Source organism: Sphaerodactylus townsendi, linkage group LG14 (genome assembly GCF_021028975.2).
Source record: "Sphaerodactylus townsendi isolate TG3544 linkage group LG14, MPM_Stown_v2.3, whole genome shotgun sequence".
NCBI lineage: Eukaryota > Metazoa > Chordata > Lepidosauria > Squamata > Sphaerodactylidae > Sphaerodactylus > Sphaerodactylus townsendi.
This window is the reverse complement of record NC_059438.1, coordinates 6,330,162-6,349,162: the sequence shown is the minus strand read 5'-3', so window position 1 is coordinate 6,349,162 and position 19,001 is coordinate 6,330,162. Positions and strand designations below refer to the sequence as shown.

Below are 19,001 nucleotides of genomic sequence, written 5' to 3'. Positions count from 1 at the left end.
TGGCCTAAGGTCCCCCAATTAGTTTCCATGGCTGAACAGGGACTCAAATTTGATCTCCCAGATCCTTGTCTGATAGTCTAACTACTGCGACACACTGGATCTTGGGCAACTGGGTGCTGTAGGGAAGACGATTGTTGGGGTGTTGTTTGGGAAAGTTTAAAGCAAGGTTAAGCCATACCCAGAGTCACTAATATGTTATTTTTAAAAAAAAATGAAACATAAAAAAACAACCCCTAACCATATAGTAAAGGTCCCATATTAAGTACCAACTGAGCCCTGTAGTGAAACAAAATGAGTGGGAACAAATGATTAATCTATTGAAATAATATAGAAAAAAATAGTTCGGTTACTCTGGAACAATAAAGTGGTACGTATATGAGCAGGGGATTTTTTTACAAAACAGAATCTTTTGGGGCTAGAGCAAGCATAAAGTTGTCCGGTCCCTTAATCATGGGAAACATCGATTTCCCAAGGTGTCTTGTACTGTTCTGAGAGTTGATACAATCTGCCTTGACCAGATTTAAGAAGGAAAGTGCCCCTCCTTTTTTAACCGTTAACTAGGCAATTTTATTACAACTGCATGCTAACCATGTTGGTAATTGTTCTCTTCATCTAACTTTATATGCTAACTTCTAACCATGGCTAGAAGCAAACAATTACTACATGTAAACCACAGTCCAAAAGTCATAAAATTCTGAAAGAGAAAGACAGAGGAAATGCACACTGTGGCTGAGATATCAAAATCATTATCCTTGTACTTGGGACAGCATCAAATGAGAATGCTACAAAGTCTCAGTGCTCTGATTTAGGATTATGGACCTGAAGACAGAAAGATGCAGATTCAATAATCTAGAAGGTCAAATGACCTAGAAAACAAATATTTGAGAACAAAAACAGACATGCCGAAGATCATGCAACTCTCACCATCTGAAGAATGAAAACTACAGGCTGTCATGCAGCCTCAGTTTGCCTCGGGACACGTGCAGAACAAAGAGGGGGCTTAACCCTTGAACCTCTGCTCATTTTCTTGAAACAAAACTGGATTCTCCACTTCGTTATTAGCATTTTAAAGGGAAAAAATAATACATTTTGAAAGGACTTGTATTTTTCCCTACACAATGTTAGATGGCAACATTTTTGTCATGTCTGTTTTCATTCTACATTGTGTATTTTGGAGCACTTAAGAACAAAACATCAAGTCAATGGTTGAAAATTGTGTTCTGAAAGACGTGTGGAAATATATGCATTCCATCCAAAACACAGAATATTTTTTAAAGATGGCAAGGAAAATTTTCCCGATCTCATATGCAGCTGAACTTTAGCTGCTGATGTTCACAAACTCTCATCTGTTTTCACAGAATATCTCCAAATGAAATCAAAATGTAAACTCTGCCCAGGAAATATTTTTCCATTTGGCAACTGGGTAAACATTCATGTTACTGATTATGAATTGTTTGTCATAAGACACAACCGTACGCCACCACACAAATCTTGCATCGCTAGTCAGTACGGTCAAACAGCAGGGTTCCAGAAGATCACATCTCAAAAGGCTTCACATCCAATAAAATTAAAAAAACTAACATGCGCCCAAAATTGTATGTTAAGATGTCTCACCCTAGAAGGAACGTAGTGGAATCCTTCTTGAATTCATCAAGAATCTGGGAGAAAAATGACAAATTAAACATGTCAGTGTTCTACTGCAGAGGAAAGTATGATGTAAGATAAATTCATCATTTAAAAAACTGTCTTGCTACAGCTCTTCCTTATTCCGCAAATACACTCAACCTTTCCTACTCCTTCAAAGAAATACAGATATTTCATAACAGAGATATTTATTCTTCTGAACCTTCAAAAATGAAAACAGGAACTAAACCCATGCTAGTAGGCAACACTAAGACTTGCATTCCAGGAAAAGGGTGCATTATTTTAAAGTACCTAACACTCACATTAAGATGTCACCTGCTCCAAAAAATATGAGACAAGAGTTCCATATTTACCATTTTCTGTTGCTCAAACATAATCTTCTTATAGAACAGATGAAATTGCTCAAAGCTAAGTTCTTCTTTCACAGCCTTCAGTTCCTGTGAAAATAGAGTATTTCTTTAGGTATTAATACTCTGCTTTTCTTCCCAATGGGGATCCAAAGCCGCTTACAACAACCTTCTCCCCTCCTCCATTTTATCCTCACAACAACCCTGTGAGGTAGATGTTGCTTCCTAGCCCCAGGACTCAACATTCTTGCCACAGAAGGTTAAATCGAGAAAAAGTGACTGGCCCAGTGAACTTCCACAACAGATCCAGGATTCAACTTGGGTCTCCCAGATTCTTGTCTTAACGACTACGTCACAAAAGAAATGACCATACGTTCAGATCACCTCCGAATGTGGTAACTATATACGCTTTTTTAGAAAACAAAGCCCTGCTTTAAACTGATTTGATTGCCTTAGCTGTCCATACGAGAAACCACCACTGCAATCCCATGCAAAGTCACTGCAGTCTAATGCCCACTGATTTCAGCGGGCGTTGACTGAAGTAACTCTGCACAGGAAGTAATTGCAAAGAACTCAGAACTATACAGGAGTTTCAAGATGCCCTTAGAAGCCTATCAGAAAGCCTGTACTATATCAGTCATGCAATAATGACACCAGCAGACTCAAACTAGGGAGACTGCTCAACTTCCCCATTCAAACACAGGGCTTGATGAAAGGCCTTGAGCCAGTCACTCTCTTAGTCACAAAAACACCCCCCTCTAAACACCGCTTCAAAATCCACAGTCGGAAAGGGTACATGTGTGAGCACATATACTTCTCTCACTGTCACTTAGCATCAAAAAACAGCTCTCATCGGATAAAGTATGGAAGCAAGAACTGGCAATGTCAAGTCACAGCTAATTTATGGCAACCCTGTAGGTTTTCAAGGCAAGAAACATTCAGCGGTGGTTTGCCATTACATGCCTCTTCATAGCAACCCTGGACTTCTTTGGTGGTCTCCCATCCAAGTACTAACTGGGTCCTGCATGGCTTCCAATAGCTTAAAAGATCAGACCAGCCTGGGCCATCCAGATCAGGACATGAAGACAAGAAAACTGTGTTCTGAGTACATGAAACCCCTGGTAGATGTGGTGACCCCTGGTAGATGAGAGCCAGCATGGTGTAGTGGTTAAGAGCAGGTGGATTCTAATCTGGAAAACCGGGTTTGATTCCCCACTCCTCCACCTGAGTGGTAGAGGCTTATCTGGTGAACCAGATGTGTTTCCGCATTCCTACATTCCTGCTTGGGCTAGTCACAATTCTTTGGAACGCTCTCAGCCCCACCTACTTCACAAGGTGTCTCTTGTGGGGAGAAGAAGGGAAAGGAACTTGTAAGCCACCTTGAGTCTCCTTACAGGAGAGAAAGGGGGGATATAAATCCAAACTCCTCCTCTTCTTCTAGAGGTCCTCAAAGCATGATTTCCGGGCACATGTTCCTTTTAGAAGCGGCTTCGAAGACTGCCAAGAAGCAACATCCCCTGATCTCCCCACATCTATATGCTGCAATATGAAGGAATGCTAGTTTGAGAGTAATCTATCTGCAGCGTTACTAATGAGGACAATTAGATTTACTCTAGTCACAGAACTTCAGCTGCTGTCTTTATCCTTAGACGTTGCCACACTTAAAATTCTTTTGGAGTTGTGTCATTTCTAAGGTAGTTGATGACATTGCACAAATCAGAGCCAGAGACGCGGTCACATACTTACTGTAAACTTGTCCTTCAAGAACTTTACACTGTTCACTTTGAAGTTTACTAAAGGAAGGACCGTCTTCAGTTCCCTAAGGCTGATGCTGAAAACACGAGGAGAAGAAGAAGGATGAACAGGAAAGTTGTTCTGGCAACATAATGAAGCAGCGTGGAACATGCTTTGCAAGGGGGGGGGGGGGGCGAGCAGCAAACACCAGATAAGTTCAGTACTTCCCAATAAATATATGGGGAGACTGGACAAGAAAGGCCATCACTTAATTGCAGAATTACTCTTTTGGGTACACAACCCACACAGGCCGAATCGTTGGCATGGCCAGTTAAAATGATGTTAGGTGGACTTTGAAGAGCAGCTGCCATTCGGAGCAGACAATACTGAGCTATACGGGCCACTTGCTTGACTCAACAGAATAGATCTGTCTCTGGGAAAAAAAACTAGGTAAGACACAAGAAAGTCACAGTCTCCCAACAGGTAGCTTTTCAATGAAAATTTAATGTGGAAGTAAAAGGCCAGCAAAACTGAGTGGAATACAAGCAGTGTGTGGCCATCCCTTACTGCTTCCTTGCAGATCCCTTTTCTGATCTGAAAGTACCCTCCTGGCTGCTTTTCCATCTACAGAAGAACAAAGGTACCTTTCTGTCTTTTGAGCAGGAAAGCAATTGGCAAAGGAAGCCAAGGCTGACAAGCCAGCCCTCAGAAAGAAAGATAAAAGATTCATATGTGCTGCAGCAGCTACACCAATCAACTTTGCATTCCCCTTAGCCTCCTTCCAGTAAAAGCAAAATAAACAAACCCCATTGCCCATCAGAAAACTATTCACACACCTCCTCTGGGTGTGACCCTTAGATTGTGGCAGAGCCCTCCTTAAAGAACAGAAAGGTGACAAACGAAAGGCGAAGGCCTCATATTTAAAGGTCAGATTGTATTGTCGAAGGCTTTCACGGCCGGATTCAACTGGTTGTTGTGGGTTTTCCGGGCTATGTGGCTGTGGTCTGGTAGATCTTGCTCCTAACGTTTCGCCTGCATCTGTGGCTGGCATCTTCAGAGGTGTGTCACAGAGGGAAGCCTGTTACACACTGTGTCCAGTGAGAAGGGAATGTTTTGGTGGGGTATATATTGTTCATGTCTCAGGGTGGGGAACCAATCAGTAAGTGTTTGGGTGGAACTTGCTATGCAAAGGTGTGGTTGATAGTATTGTATTCCGGGTGGGGTTTCTTAGTCCAGGGAGTGATTCACATTTGCATTCCCTGCAGCAGCAACAGTCTTAGTGAATGAACAGGGTTTGCGTTTGAAATGGCTGTGTGTGGGGGACCTGTTTTCTCCACTGTGGGACTCCAAAGTACTGGCTATAGCACACTCAGCCCTAGAGTGGGCCTCACAATGCCCTCCTCACAGTGATTCATGCTCAGAAAAATGGCACAGGATAGATGAAGCTCCTCCAGTGCCACATGGGAGAGCCACGACTTAATTCTTTGATCTTTCACGCGTCCCAACTCATGTCACACCTATCATCCAGTTGAGCTCTCAGTGTCAAACTATATGATACGGTAAGACATCTGTGGATCACACTGGAGAGTTTAAAACTTAAATATAGCTGGATTATTGAATCAAGGAATCAGCACAAAGGGACACAGGGATAGTAATCCTTTCCCTCCCCAGTAACATTTCTTGGTCCGTTCCCACCCCCACCTCTTGGCCCTGAGGGGGAAAGCATGCAGATTTATACATTTTAAAAAATAGTATTGGGAATTTTCAAAAAACCCAATTCAGTGCCAACTTTATTCCCCTCCCCATTTAAAAAATATTGATCGTAGATGTCTCACATCACTGATAATTTGGAGTGTTCTTTCACAGTCATGCAAACTGTGACCCTTTCAACTGGAATGACTGAAGGCTGAACCCAAAAAAAACTGCATGCAAAACACGATCTGCCAGGATTCTATGGGTTTAAAGAAGTCACACTCTTCTTCCTGGTTCTACTTAGAAAGCGCGGGGGGGGGGGGGGGGCGGCCTCAGTTTTAACTTCCTTAATCTTGGGGTTGTATCAGCTGTGGTGCTGTCGGGTGGCGCAAACACAACACAGCAAAAATGATTACGGTCAGATAGGGCACATTTGATGGCAGCTACAAAGGCTTTTCTGTCCCATGGATCCTCTATGCATCACAACTATTCCTTGTTCTGGCGTTTCTTGTCTAAACACAGGTGCAAGCACAGAGATGTGTGCTGCCATAAACTAAAATGTGCTAAAATTGGCACCTGGCCCTGCCTTCCGCTCTGTGAAAAACTCTGTTAAACAAATTCTCTTGCTTCAGAACCTGAAACTAAGTCCTCACAAACCGTCTCCTAGGCAGTGACGCAACCAGATGCCCTGAACTAGGGATTGTTTGCAGAGTTGTGCTGTTTCCTGCAAAAGAAATAAAACCTCTGCCACAATAAGTCCATGTTTTCTGCTTTCCGTCGGAAAGAGATAAATTAGAGGAAATGCTTGCTATTATATGTGCTGAAACAAAGCATCAAGAATTAACACAGATGTAAAGAGTAGATGAAAATGCTCTACAGGGTGGAGGGCGGCTAATGTTTCCATGTGAAACAGCATCCTGTTCTCTTCCATTCTACAAAGAAATCTGCAAATGGATCCTTGCAGGAACATAGTACCACTTAGTGCAATCCTAAACAGAATTACATGATTCCTAAAAGCAGCATGGTACTAGAAGGGTATAACACTGTTTACAGTTGCACTGAAAATTGATGAGTAGGTCAGGGGTTCCCAACCTCTTTTAACTTGTGGGCATATTTAGAATTTTGACCTGGCATGGGGGACCCAGCAACAAAATGACTGCAGCAGGAGGCGGAGTCAGCTACAAAACGATTGCCACAACTCGATTCCAATGTAGATCCTTGTGTTGTGGTGGTGGCTTCTGGTAAGGCAACATTTTTAAAAAATCTGTACAGACAATCAAATTTCCACTAGCCAATCAGACACTTTGCCAGGTAAAAGCCTTTCCTGGCCACACCTACTTCCTAAAAGCACCTGATGAGCACCAGGAAAGATGTCAGAGAGTGTCACGATGCTGTAGGCACCATGCCAGGAACGTCTGAAGTAGGTGCAGACATTATTACTGAGACTGTGCAAATCTCATAACTGCATTTATTTCACATGAAGATTGAATACTAGATGCAGGATCACTCCAGGATTTTTTGTTCGAGTGCAAAACACAGATTTGGCCCAGATTTCCAAAAGTGTTATTTTTTCCAAAGCTATGTCAGTTACAGCAAGAACCGAGACAGACCATAAACTGTTACTTCCCTCTGTGGTACACCTTTGAAGATGCCAGCCACAGATGCAGGTGAAACATTAGGAACAAGATCTACCAGACCACGGCCACACAGCCTGGAAAACCCACCACAACCAGTTGAATCCGGCCGCGAAACCTTCGACAATATACAGACCGTAAACATCTAATACAGACATTGAACAGAAGATAGCATCTTTACCTGTTTCTTCTTGACTGATCGACAGAGTATATCTGCTTCCTCAGCCAGCTTTAAAGGACAAACACAGCAGTTATACATTTTGTTAAGAACTGACCCGACTCCCACAGATATTTCAACCAACGCTGATACAAAGCAACAGAAATGGCTCAACTTCCATTTGAAATCAGTCCTCATTCAAAACAGAGGGGCCAACAAGCTGTTTAAAATACCAAATGGTTTCTCCTCGATCGTCTAACTCTTCAGTCGTCTTTTTTTGAACCAATGCTGTTATAAATAAAAGGTGGTAATGAAGCTAATTCATCACATAAAAGCAGCAGCAGAATGGTAAATATTTACACACAGAATGAATAGGAAGTTTGTTTCAAATCAACATTAATGTATTATGTAAGCTGTAGACAAAATATCCTATTCCAAATGCGTTTAAAGCTGAATACAGTGAAGGCATGGGAGAAGAAGAATTCAGTAAAGCATATCTTAAAGAGATGGCCCTGTATAGTGCACTTGGAAAACTGAACGTATAATGGCAGCTAAAACAATAAAGGAAAGGGAATGTAACAACTTTTAACATTAGGGGTTTTGACAGGGTTAAAAGTACGAACGTGAAAAACACAGGTTTCCATGCCACATTTTCATAGAAATACATTCTTCAAGCCACAGTGACTGAGAGAACGGTCAGTGGAAAACCCAAGTTTACCTTTGCATAATGTGTGAAATGGTATTCTCCCCATAATGTTTAGCACAAGAACCACTATTCAGCAAATGCATTTGAAGGTTACCGTTATTAAAATAAAGTAATCACAACACGGCAGCCTTATTTTTTTTCATCGTCGTCTGTTTTTTAACACCTGTCCTAGCACTGGTTTAGTACTATGGTATATATTTTGTATTGTTATATTTTTAATGTTGTAAAGTTTACTGTTTGTGTTTTTTGGAAATTATGTTGTGCACCCTCAGCCCTGCGGGGATAGGGTGGGATAGAAATAGAAAAATAAATAAACAAAAATAAATTTGACTGAGTGCTGCACACCTGAGTAGAGCCAAAATCTGAAGGAAGTATCCTCTTTTTTTATAGTACTGCAAGCATCAACAGTGCATAGGACAGTATGTTTTCTCACCCATGTGAAATCTGATGAATTCTAACGCTCTTAAAATGTTTCTCGTCAGAAAAAGTTTATGCAATTCCTCTACATACCTCTCTGTAATTGCAAGAGTTGAAGCGTTCATAGCTTCTTGGTGCAAGATATTCAAGCCGCATAGCCACTTGTCAGCATCCTCGTTTGAATCAGCTGCAAAGATTAAATACAATGAGAAAAGGAGTAACTTGTAAAAAGGAACTCTAAATTGCAGCACTGACCAACAAAGAGGAGTTAAACTTCTTCAGCGACCCAGAACCCTTTACGCCACTTAACTAGCCCAGTCGTCATGCTGAAGGAAATTGAATGCATTGTACATTAGTGTAAGTTAGTGGGAAGATATATTGTGAATGTATTTATATTGTTCTAAATAGCTGTTGTTCACCACCCTGGACCCTGCAGGCGTGGGCAGGCTACAAATTTAAAAATAAAATAAAAATAAAATAAATAAAGTTAGCAAGAAGACTCTGCCTAAAAATTATGCCTAAAAGCCATTCCTTTTAAAATGGTGGCTACTGAAAATACAGCTATTCCAAAGCTTGAGGTATAAAGGTGAATGCACAACAACCTTTCATGAATGTGAAGATCTGCATAAAAGTCTCCCCTACCCCGTGTAGTCAAGCATGTGTGCACAATTTATACATCATGCAGTTCATTCCATCGAGACTCTTATCAGTCTGAAATTTACAAGACCAATTGAAACAGAGTTGAGGGTGTGTGAAAAGGGCCATCGGTCACAACTGACTCACAGCCACCCCATAGGGGTTTCAAGACAAGAGGCATTGGGAGGTGGTTTGCCACCGCCTGCCTCCGCATGGGCTGAGAGTTCTGTGAGAACTGTCACTGGCCGAAGGTCACAGAGGCCTCATGTGGGGAATTGAACCCAGTTCGCCAGATTAGAGTCCACCAGCTCTTAGTCACGGCACCACTCTTTGAAACCCACTGGCTTCAGTGAGTTTACAAAGATTGCAATGCTACAAGATTGTTTCTTACTTCTGCAGTCATGGGGGTGGGGGAGGGAACCAATCTCTGGAGTCAGCACAACCCTACACCCAAAAGAGGATATATGCAGGCAGGCAGGCGCTCAGCAGCTCCACCAGGCCTGACCCAGAAGCCGCTGCCATGCCCCAGCCTACAGGCTCAAAAAGCTGCATCTGCATGGCTGGGGGCGTTCCACGGACGGGCCAAGGAGTGCAGCTGACCTTATTGGGCCCGTCCAGCCCCTGTGCCTCAACCCAGCCAGCCTCAGACGTATGGCATGTTATTTGTAACGTATGTCCATTATCCCCCATGGGAGATTTGTGCCAACCGGGGTTTTGTTTTTGGGCTTTCCATGCCACGTTTCTTCTCTCTTCTTCCTCCTTGAAATGACATTTGGATATTAATTTTTCTTGGAAGGATTTTCAGACCAGTTTTCATAAAGTTTATGAGCTATAGCTTTTTTTCCCCCTTGGCTACCCGCTTGATGATGTGTTTTGTTTTTGAATATGTGATTTGTTAGTTTTAATTATAAACCGGAAGACAGTTTAGGTGTGTCTGCTTTAAGGAGTGCAAGGTATAAAGGAATAAATATAATCCAGCTGCTTTTTACTGTATGTTCAGAGCACAGGCCAGCTAGCAGCTGTGGTCTATTATCTCAGGCCAAAATAGAAATTCAGAGAAAACACAGTACCTGCTAAGCTTAAGGTGTTGAGAACAAACTGAGTACCGTAGAATACAGTGAAACAGACGTCATCCTTCTGTCGAGAGGCTTTTCCCCGTTCAAAATCCTTTGAATTTTTCCCCGGTCGGATTTCTTTTATTTCCATTAAATCCACTGCAAAGAAAAAAAAATGCCTATTGAACATAAAATTGTTGCCAAAAGCTGAATATGTTATCTTGCTCAACTAGACAGGAACGTAAAATGCCACAAGCCGCAACTGCGAGCATGTTCAGTTATTTAATATCTCTATACTGTTCCCCCACTCCACATAAAATGGCCTCAAAGCAGTTTACACAGAAGATGGACCACATTATCATAGACTGCAGGCGTACCCTTAAAACAAAAATACACATAAAACAGCTAAGAAATAATTTTAAATATATACACACACACACACCCAGCCATCTTTACCAGGTTGAAAGCTGAATATATACTCCACAGGTATATATACTCCACTTGCTTTACTACCATCAGATCCTCTGAAAATGCCAGCCACAGATGCAGGTGAAACATCGGAAGAAAATGCTATTACAACACGGCCATTCGGCCCAGAAACCACACAACACCCCCAACTGCAGCTTGGTGGAAACGTGGGGTGGAAACGTGGGGTGCATCTTGAAAATGCCCATCTGAGTTTGTGATTTAAAAGTTGGTCCAGATCAGGGGTAGGGAACCTGCGGCTCTCCAGATGTTCAGGAACTACAATTCCCATCAGCCCCTACCAGCATGGCCAATTGGCCATGCTGACAGAGGCTGATGGGAATTGTAGTTCCTGAACATCTGGAGAGCCGCAGGTTCCCTACCCCTGGTCCAGATAATGGGCAACAGAGAGTTTCTGGAAAATAATCCCAAAGTACAAGGATGAGCAGGAACTCTGAGCCTTGCTCAAAAAAAAACACCCCTATAAGAAGGGGTGCAGAGGAAGAGCAGACTCAATGAATACAGCTTTTGCAAAAATACTCACTGGAATAGCTTGGCCTCTGTTATAATTGAGTTACCTTTTCAGTTATTGTGAGGTTCTCTTCCCACCACACTGAAACAGTTTTGCAAACTTTTCATCATAGCCATGAGATAGAAACTTATTTCCTCTATGACAGTTGACATTACATCCCTCTCTATGTGTTCAGCATAACTGCTGAAAGATCCTATCCGCATTAACAGTGCATATAACCTTTGACAAGTCTCCAGTCATGTATATGATTTGTACACGTGGAAGCTTATGCTCAATTTGCATAGGTGGAAACCTAAGGTCAAAAAGCACAGCTCTGGAGTCCCCCTCCCCTACATCACTATGGTATGCACCCAGGGGACATATTCTTGCATTTTCATTAAGGTTCCAAGAAATGCTCAGAATGCATGTAAAATTCAGAGAATTGGGGTTCCTGGCCCAACCATTTCCCAGACTTCTTAAAAGTGTTTTTAAAAGCACTTTAATACTTTTCCAGGAAGACCATGTGTTCCTCAAATTCTGACAGGATTTCCTTCTCACTAAAACATGACCCAAACAAGTGTGCAAGGATACAATTCCTTCTGCCCTGGTTTCACTCACCAAGCAACGTGGCATGCACCGGGACAGAAAAATGGTTCCTAAGCTGTCAAAACACGCAAGTAATGTGCATTCTTCTGATAAAACCCTTATTTGAAAACTAAGGAAGTGGTTTTACTCCGTTGTGCAGACTGGAGGCAAGAACAAGTAGCTCTTCCTACTTTTTGACAGGTCAGGGGTTATGGTGAAACTTACAATGTGATCAGCAAAGGAGAAAAACGGTGCAGTTGTTTCTCAAATGTGTTGATTAAATGGCACATCTTCACGGAACCAATAATGAATGAGGTTGTTCATCTTGATTATAGTCATGGCTATTTAAATGATGTCTCAGTAAGAAAATTAAGAGTTAACCATTTATTATGCAACTCTTTTGAATGGTGCATGAGAACTTTTTTAAAAAGTGGGACCAGCAGAACATCAAATAGATTATTGGTGCAGTCAAGGTGCTCGGGAGCAACAGCCGCAGAAGGCCATTGCTTTCACATCCTGCATGTGAGCTCCCAAAGGCACCTGGTGGGCCACTGCGAGTAGCAGAGAGCTGGACTAGATGGACTCTGGTCTGATCCAGTTGGCTTGTTCTTATGTTCTTATGTTCTTATTCTACATGAACAACACAGGCTTTAGGACCAACCTAGATATTGACAGGTGTATGACCAGGCTCCCAACATCTAGGGTCATCGTTTTAAAATGAAATTCAGCTTCAGGGAGCTGTGAGTCTAACTGGGTTAGCAGCAGAGTATCCATGTGCATGTTTAACCTTTTCCGCTGCATACTTTTCTGACCAAAATCACCCCCTATTCTCCACTACCTTCCTAGTCATGTGGAGGAAAAGATACAGGAATTTATGTTTTCCTCCCAAGGACAGGAGGGCAGCTAGAGGGACCAGACTGACCTGAAATGAAGCCCCAGGTGAAAGGGTTAAGAACCTTTCCCCAAATTATTGCATCAGACTCATTTTATTATTTTTAAAGCCACTATTTATGGCTCTCTAAGCATCTTCTCTAATTTGGCTCCTATTATTGCCTTAATAATAACTCCACATTGTCAAGTTGCAACCGGCTCATGGAGACCACAGAATCATAGCATTTTCAAGACAAGGGATAAGTGCAGATGATTCGGCTTCCTTTGCATAGCAACCTCGGTCTTCTTTCATGGTCTCCCATCCAAGTGCCAATTGTGGCCAACCCTGCTTAGCTAGATCTGATAAGATCAGGTTAGTTGGGGCTATTCAGGCTGCAATTACTACCTCAAGGAAAAGTAATCATGCCCTTCCAGTTGCACATCATGTTGTATTGGAGTAGGGAAGGCAAAGAGTCTGCCCATGCAATCTTAAAACACTTTTCTACAGATTAAGTCCCATTGGACAGATCTGAGCAGGATTCTGAGTAGACTTGCTTAAGTTTGCATTCTGTGACTTCTTATAAAAGGGTTTTAATCAAATTTCCTCAGGTAAATATTGCAGGGGGGGGGGCTGCACCAGAGAAAATCCAGAGGGGAAGCAAAAACCATGTCCCCATTCACTGATGCTGCTGCTCCAAGGTTCTGTGGGAGAGGGAAGCTATTATTTCATTTTTGGTGTTTTTCCAGAACAGTGAGGTAGGTGGAGCTGAGTGAGCTCCAAAGAACTGTGACTAGCCCAAGGTCACCCAACAGGAATGTAGGAGTGTGGAAACACATCTGGTTTACCAGATAAGCTTCCACCAATAAAACTATGCACTGTATATTCCATTGCTCTATAAATACAGTGTTATTTTGCAAAGCACATTAAAGCTCCCTGTTGCATCCTTGAGCCGAGTAAATTTTCCTTTCCACCATATCCAACCCTTCTTAAAGAAATTGTTTCATGCACAAGCATCCTTCCTCCTCAACAACCTCCAGCCATTTGACCTCATTTGTATGGTCAGATTATTAACTTATTCAGGTTATTTCTGCCAGATAGAAAACTGTTTGCCGTTATCACACTTCCTGCAAAGACTGTGATATTTGGTTCAGCTTAAAGCACGCACACGAAGCACGTTTAAGTCCATGTATCACATACTTTATTTATTTGCCTAAGTTATTTTGAGCGCAGAGTTAGGTTTTCCTTAGCAACAAATGTGATGCTAACGGCAGAACTTTTACTATAGAAGACGATTTTGATATCTTAAAATACATCGCAGTGAAAAGAAGAACTACTATACTCTCTCTCACCAAAAGATAAAAGGAGATCTGTATATTCACCCACTACTAACTGGACCTTCTTTGCTGAAGAATGCTCCACTTGGGTCCCAGTGGACCAGAGGACAGTGGAACAGAGGATAGGAGCCAAGCAGAGCATTCCACAGCAAAGAGGTCCAATTAATGGAGGATGAATATACAAATCTCCTTTTATCTTTCATTGGGACAGAGTATAGGCAAGAGGTGGGTTCCAGAATCTATGGTCGTTTCCGCACGGGCATTTAATGGCAGCCTGGAGATGGCAAAAACGCCGTCTCCAGGCCGCCATTCGCACGGGGGGGGGGGCAACTGCATCGCAGCCGCGCCGCCCTCGCGCTGCCCGACCGACGCGAAGCCGGCGTTTTCCCAGAGCGCTCGGAAGCACTCTTGTTGGGGAAACGCCGCCTCGAAGCCGCTGCCGAGCGAACGGCAGCAGCTTCGAGACGCCTCCCCCACCCGGCACTTACCTTGTCCCCAGGCCTCCGGCACGTCGCCGAGGCCTGGGGACACGCCCCCCTGCCCTGCGCCCCCCTGCCCTGCGGTCTTTCCAGGACCGTCCATGTGGACGGTCCCAGCGTTGTCAGGTCGGCGTCGGAAACGCTGACCCGGCCGCTTCCGCATTTGTGCGGAAACGGCCCATGTTTTATTAAGCAGTCCAATCAGGCTGCTCAGGATACATGATAAAATGAGCTTCGTAGCAAATTTCTTACAAGAAATAATGAAATATAACCAAGTTCGGGATAAATGCATGAAGCTATCCAAGCACTCTAGTGCCTCGAGGTGACCATTACAACAAGACAGGCAATGCTTTCTTCATTTAAACAGTGCAAGATTCTTTTCCTGGAAAAGCCAGTGGGATGTAGTGGTTAGAGTACTGAGCTATGATTGGCGCGGTTAAAATCCCGGCTCTACCACTAAACCCAATATGGTTTGGGCCAATCTCTCTCTGTCAGAAAATGGTGGAAGGGAATTAAACAAGCTGCTCTAAGCTCTCAGGAAAGAGGATAGGATAATTTTTTTAAGTAACACTGGTGTAGCTAAAGTTCTGAATACACACAAGGCTAATGGAGACACCACATCACAGTCTGTTTAAATTGGAAGCTTTTCATACAGACACTTTCCCTGTCATTTAGGTGTTGATCTGCTGTCCCTCACATACTCCTTTTCCATTTGTTGTCTTTCCATGCTGTCTCAGATTGGATCAAAAGTGATTTCAGAAAGCGCAGAGAAAAGAGGACCACACAGAAAGATCATGAAAAGAAAATGAAAACATGAGGAAAATTGCAGGAAACCCTCCTTGCGAAAAGATGCTCGATGAAGCGATTGGGAGCAGGCTGTGAAATCAGCACACTTGCTTTCTTCTCGGCGCACCCTTATCCTTTCAAATTCATATCCTCCCGTAGCTTTGACCACATCATTGAATGACTACTGGGTTTCAAGTGCTGATCAAGAGAAGAATTGTAAATTAGTATTAAGGACATCGCAGACATGAACCTTAATGTAGAGTTAGAGCCACCAAGCAAAGGGTGGGGGGGGGGGGGGAATTTCCCTAAAGAAGAGGGAGGGGATGAACCGTCAGCCTGTTGCCGATCTCAACAACAGCTATGCAATCCTCAGTGAAAGTCCAAGTGAATGGACTCAGAAGAGTTTCACTCTGCTTAGACTTGCAGTCCAAGTACTACCCCCACAAAGTATGTGAAATAATAATACAAGAGTGACGTAATGGTTAAGAGCAGGTGCACTCTAATCTGGAGGAACCAGGTTGGATTCCCCGCTCTGCTGTTTGAGCTGTGGAGGCTTATCTAGGGAATTCAGATTAGCCTGTGCGCTCCAATATATGCCATCTGAGTGACCTTGGGTTAGTCACAGTTCTTCTGAGCTCTCTCAGCCCCACCTACCTCACAGGGTGTTTGGGGGGTGGGGAGAGAGAAAGGAGACTGTCAGCCCCTTTGAGTCTCCTTACAGGAGAGAACGGTGGGATATAAATCCAAACTCTTCTTCTTCTTCTAAATGTTCCTTTTGAGAAAATCAAACAAACAGACGACGTGGCTGTTGGCAACGTGTCAGGAGCAAGCCTTGGAGCAGAGTACATTTTAGAATTATAAGCTGACTTCAGTCCATCCTTCCTTCATCGACTGGCCATAACAGGAAGTCTGGCCTAGGTAGGTTAGCATTACAGACAGAGGAAATGAACAGCTGAACTGGCGAACAGACCTCCAAGCGGCTCTGCGGCCACACATGTTGATCCTCTCATGTGACCACGGAAACCAAACTCTGAATACCCAGCTGGAGAGACATGCAATGGCGCAACCGAGTCGTCCCATGGGTCAGAACTGAAACAGCTCTATTTTAGAAACCCCCTCCAGAAAGTGTACTTTTTGCAAGGTTATTCAAATTAACCTTCTCAAAGAGCGTAGCTGACTCTGAGCAGGGCTGAATCTGAGATTCTAGCACAGGGATCCAACCTTGTTGAGTCTGTGGGCACTTGAGTTACATCCTTCTAAGCCCACTGACTTCAGAGGATTTAGAAGCGCGTAGCTCAGGTTAGGACTGCACTGTTGAACACTGTTGTGCTGCACAACACTGCTTGGAGAAGTCTGCCCCAGCATTTCGTGAATAGAAGAGTAAGATAGCAATTTCTGGGCCAAACTTATCAAACACAAAATACTCAATGTACTGTTGAAGGCTTTCACGGCCGGATTCAACTGGTTGTGGTGGGTTTTCTGGGCTGTGTGGCAGTGGTTTGGTGGATCTTGTTCCTAATGTTTCACCTGTATCTGTAGCTGGCATCTTCAGAAGTGTATCTGAAGATGCCAGCTACAGATACAGGCGAAACATTAGGAACAAGATCCACCAGACCACGGCCACACAGCCCAGAAAACCCACCACAACCAACAAAATACTCAAGTTTCTGAGAGTAGGAATCCACAAGGAGAAGTTAGCAATGATGTAATAAATAAGGGAGTCAGCAAAAAAGAAAAAAATGATAGAGCGCTACAGACACTAGATTTGCTCTAAGCTTTCCCTGCTCTGGGTTAAAAGGAGAATTTGGATCATAGGGCCTGAAAGATTATTAGTTTAAAGACATAGAACAGTCCCGTACACTTTTTATTGGGTTTCCCTTTCACGGTAGGGTATGAATAGTGGGCTGAGGTTTGTCCCCAGAGAGTAACATCTGAACAAGGCTTCAATTAGTTCATTTGCTTGGTCCTAATAAAAGACGTCACACAGATTTTGTTGTTGTTTTTAATTAGGGTGGTCAGTGGCCAACAAATTATGGGTGAAGCTAAGTTACATCCGCGTGAGAACCAGGTGACCTTGAAGACACACCTGATACCACGTGCTGCATCATGCAAAACAAACATGCAAATGTTCGCTCTTTTTCCGTACGGTTTAAAGTAATTCATTTTAGTCTTCAGTGGCAGGGAGAAAAAGGCAGAAGCAAGAATTTGCAACCACACAGCAACTTTTCCTTGAAATTTGAAGAGTTTGCAAAATTGCACTAACACACAAAAACCCCAAACACTTGCTAAGATAAATGACTAAAGTCACAATCATACGCACATTTACTTGAGGGTACTCAAGATGTAGCACAAATTGAAATTATTTGCACACCTTCATCTGAGCTAGTCTCACTGAAGTCAGAAAGACTTCCATAAGAGTTAACAGTAACAGGATTGTTCAGACGTCCATGCTCCTAGAAATGCCAACAAGATTTATAATTTGGAACAATGTTTGTTATGTCACTATTGCCTTGGAACATCTCATGTATTATAAACATGACCCCTAATGCTGTTCCAGAACAGGTGTCACCGATATGGAAGGAATCTGGCACTGCACTGCCTTTTTAGTAGAGACAAATCTTCCCTTCTACTACCCTGTTTCCCCTAATATAAGACATCCCCGAAAAATAAGACATGGTAGAAGTTTTGCTGAAGTGCGAAATATAAGGCATCCCCCGAAAGTAAGACATAGCAAAGTTTTTGTTTGGAAGCATGCTCGACGAACAGAACACAGGAAAAATAAGACATCCCCTGAAAATAAGACATAGCACATCTTTGGGAGCAAAAATTAATATAAGGCCGTTTCCGCACGGCCTCCTTCCGCCCCCACGCCGCCAAGAGTGCAGGCGGTGTGGGGGCGGAAGCCCGTTCGCATGCAAGCATGCGAACGGGCGAAGCGGAGGCCGGCAGACGGCAGGCGGCTCCGCATGGAGCCGCCTCTGACGCTTCACTCACAATATCACGTTATTGCCTTCGACGTCACAGCCCGGCCCACGCTGCCCTCCGACCCCTGGAGGCCGGAGGACAGTGTGGATAACGCTCGCACAGGCTTAATGCAGGAGGACACCGTGAGATGGAGACGGAGGAGGGCGCAGAGGCGGCTCCGTGCGGAGCCGCCTGCCGTCTGCCGGAGGGAAGACAGCTGCCTCCCCAACAACAACCCTTTAAAGGGTTGAAGAAGAGCTTAATGCTTGACGCCGCCCTGGGGGGAGGGAAGAAGAGTCAGGTCGCTGCTGCTGCATTGCAGCAGCGGCGCCTGTGCGAACGGCAGCCTGGGGGCGCCTTTTTTGGCGCCCCCAGGCCGTCATAAATGGGCCGTGCGGAAACGGCCTAAGACACTGTCTTATATTTGGGGAAACACGGTAGCAATAGAGGCAGCAGAAACCCTGGTACGTTTGTGGAGAAAAAGGAAGAGGAAATGTCTGCTTCGTCCTGCATTAAGGCCTGTAGCAAGCTTCTGCTGGAAGCTCGGCTTTATTTATAAGCTGCCCTGACCCTGATGCCTGCCCTTATGCTGGTATGAAAAGCAAATACAGCAGCACAAGGGGCAAACACACTGGCACAAGAGGCACTGAACAGCTTTGAGGTGCCCAACGCCAGAAGAATCCTCCTACATCTCAGGAGATTGAGTCAGGACAGGTGGGGGGTACAGGGGCACTCCTTAGTGTGCAGCCGACTTTAGTTGGCTTCCACAGGGTTTCTGGCCCAGGAACACTCCTTTTGCTGCTTGGCAACTTATACCACATTTCACAGTGGGCATAAATTGGGATTTTCAGGTCAGCCAGGGAGTTTTTTAGTTTTCTATGCTCCCTGTGCCACCTAATACCCCTTAGGAGATGGCCTAGCTATGCAGCACCGGCACTGTCCCCAGCCACCACAGAATCCCCCCCCCCAGTGAATTGCAGTGTT

General features: G+C 43.8%; 1 protein-coding gene across 1 annotated transcript in view; it reads right to left on the bottom strand.

Moving 5' to 3' along the window:
- Positions 1-19,001, bottom strand: part of PLCG2 (phospholipase C gamma 2) — a 72,412-nt gene that overhangs the window by 35,358 nt on the left and 18,053 nt on the right. Inside the window, exons 3-8 of the mRNA XM_048516213.1 lie at positions 10,038-10,181; positions 8,425-8,518; positions 7,233-7,280; positions 3,738-3,822; positions 1,998-2,081; positions 1,615-1,658 (exon numbers count right to left, since the gene is read on the bottom strand). Of these exons, the coding sequence (XP_048372170.1) occupies positions 1,615-1,658; positions 1,998-2,081; positions 3,738-3,822; positions 7,233-7,280; positions 8,425-8,518; positions 10,038-10,181 (499 nt within the window). The remainder of the gene's footprint in view (positions 1-1,614; positions 1,659-1,997; positions 2,082-3,737; positions 3,823-7,232; positions 7,281-8,424; positions 8,519-10,037; positions 10,182-19,001) is intronic.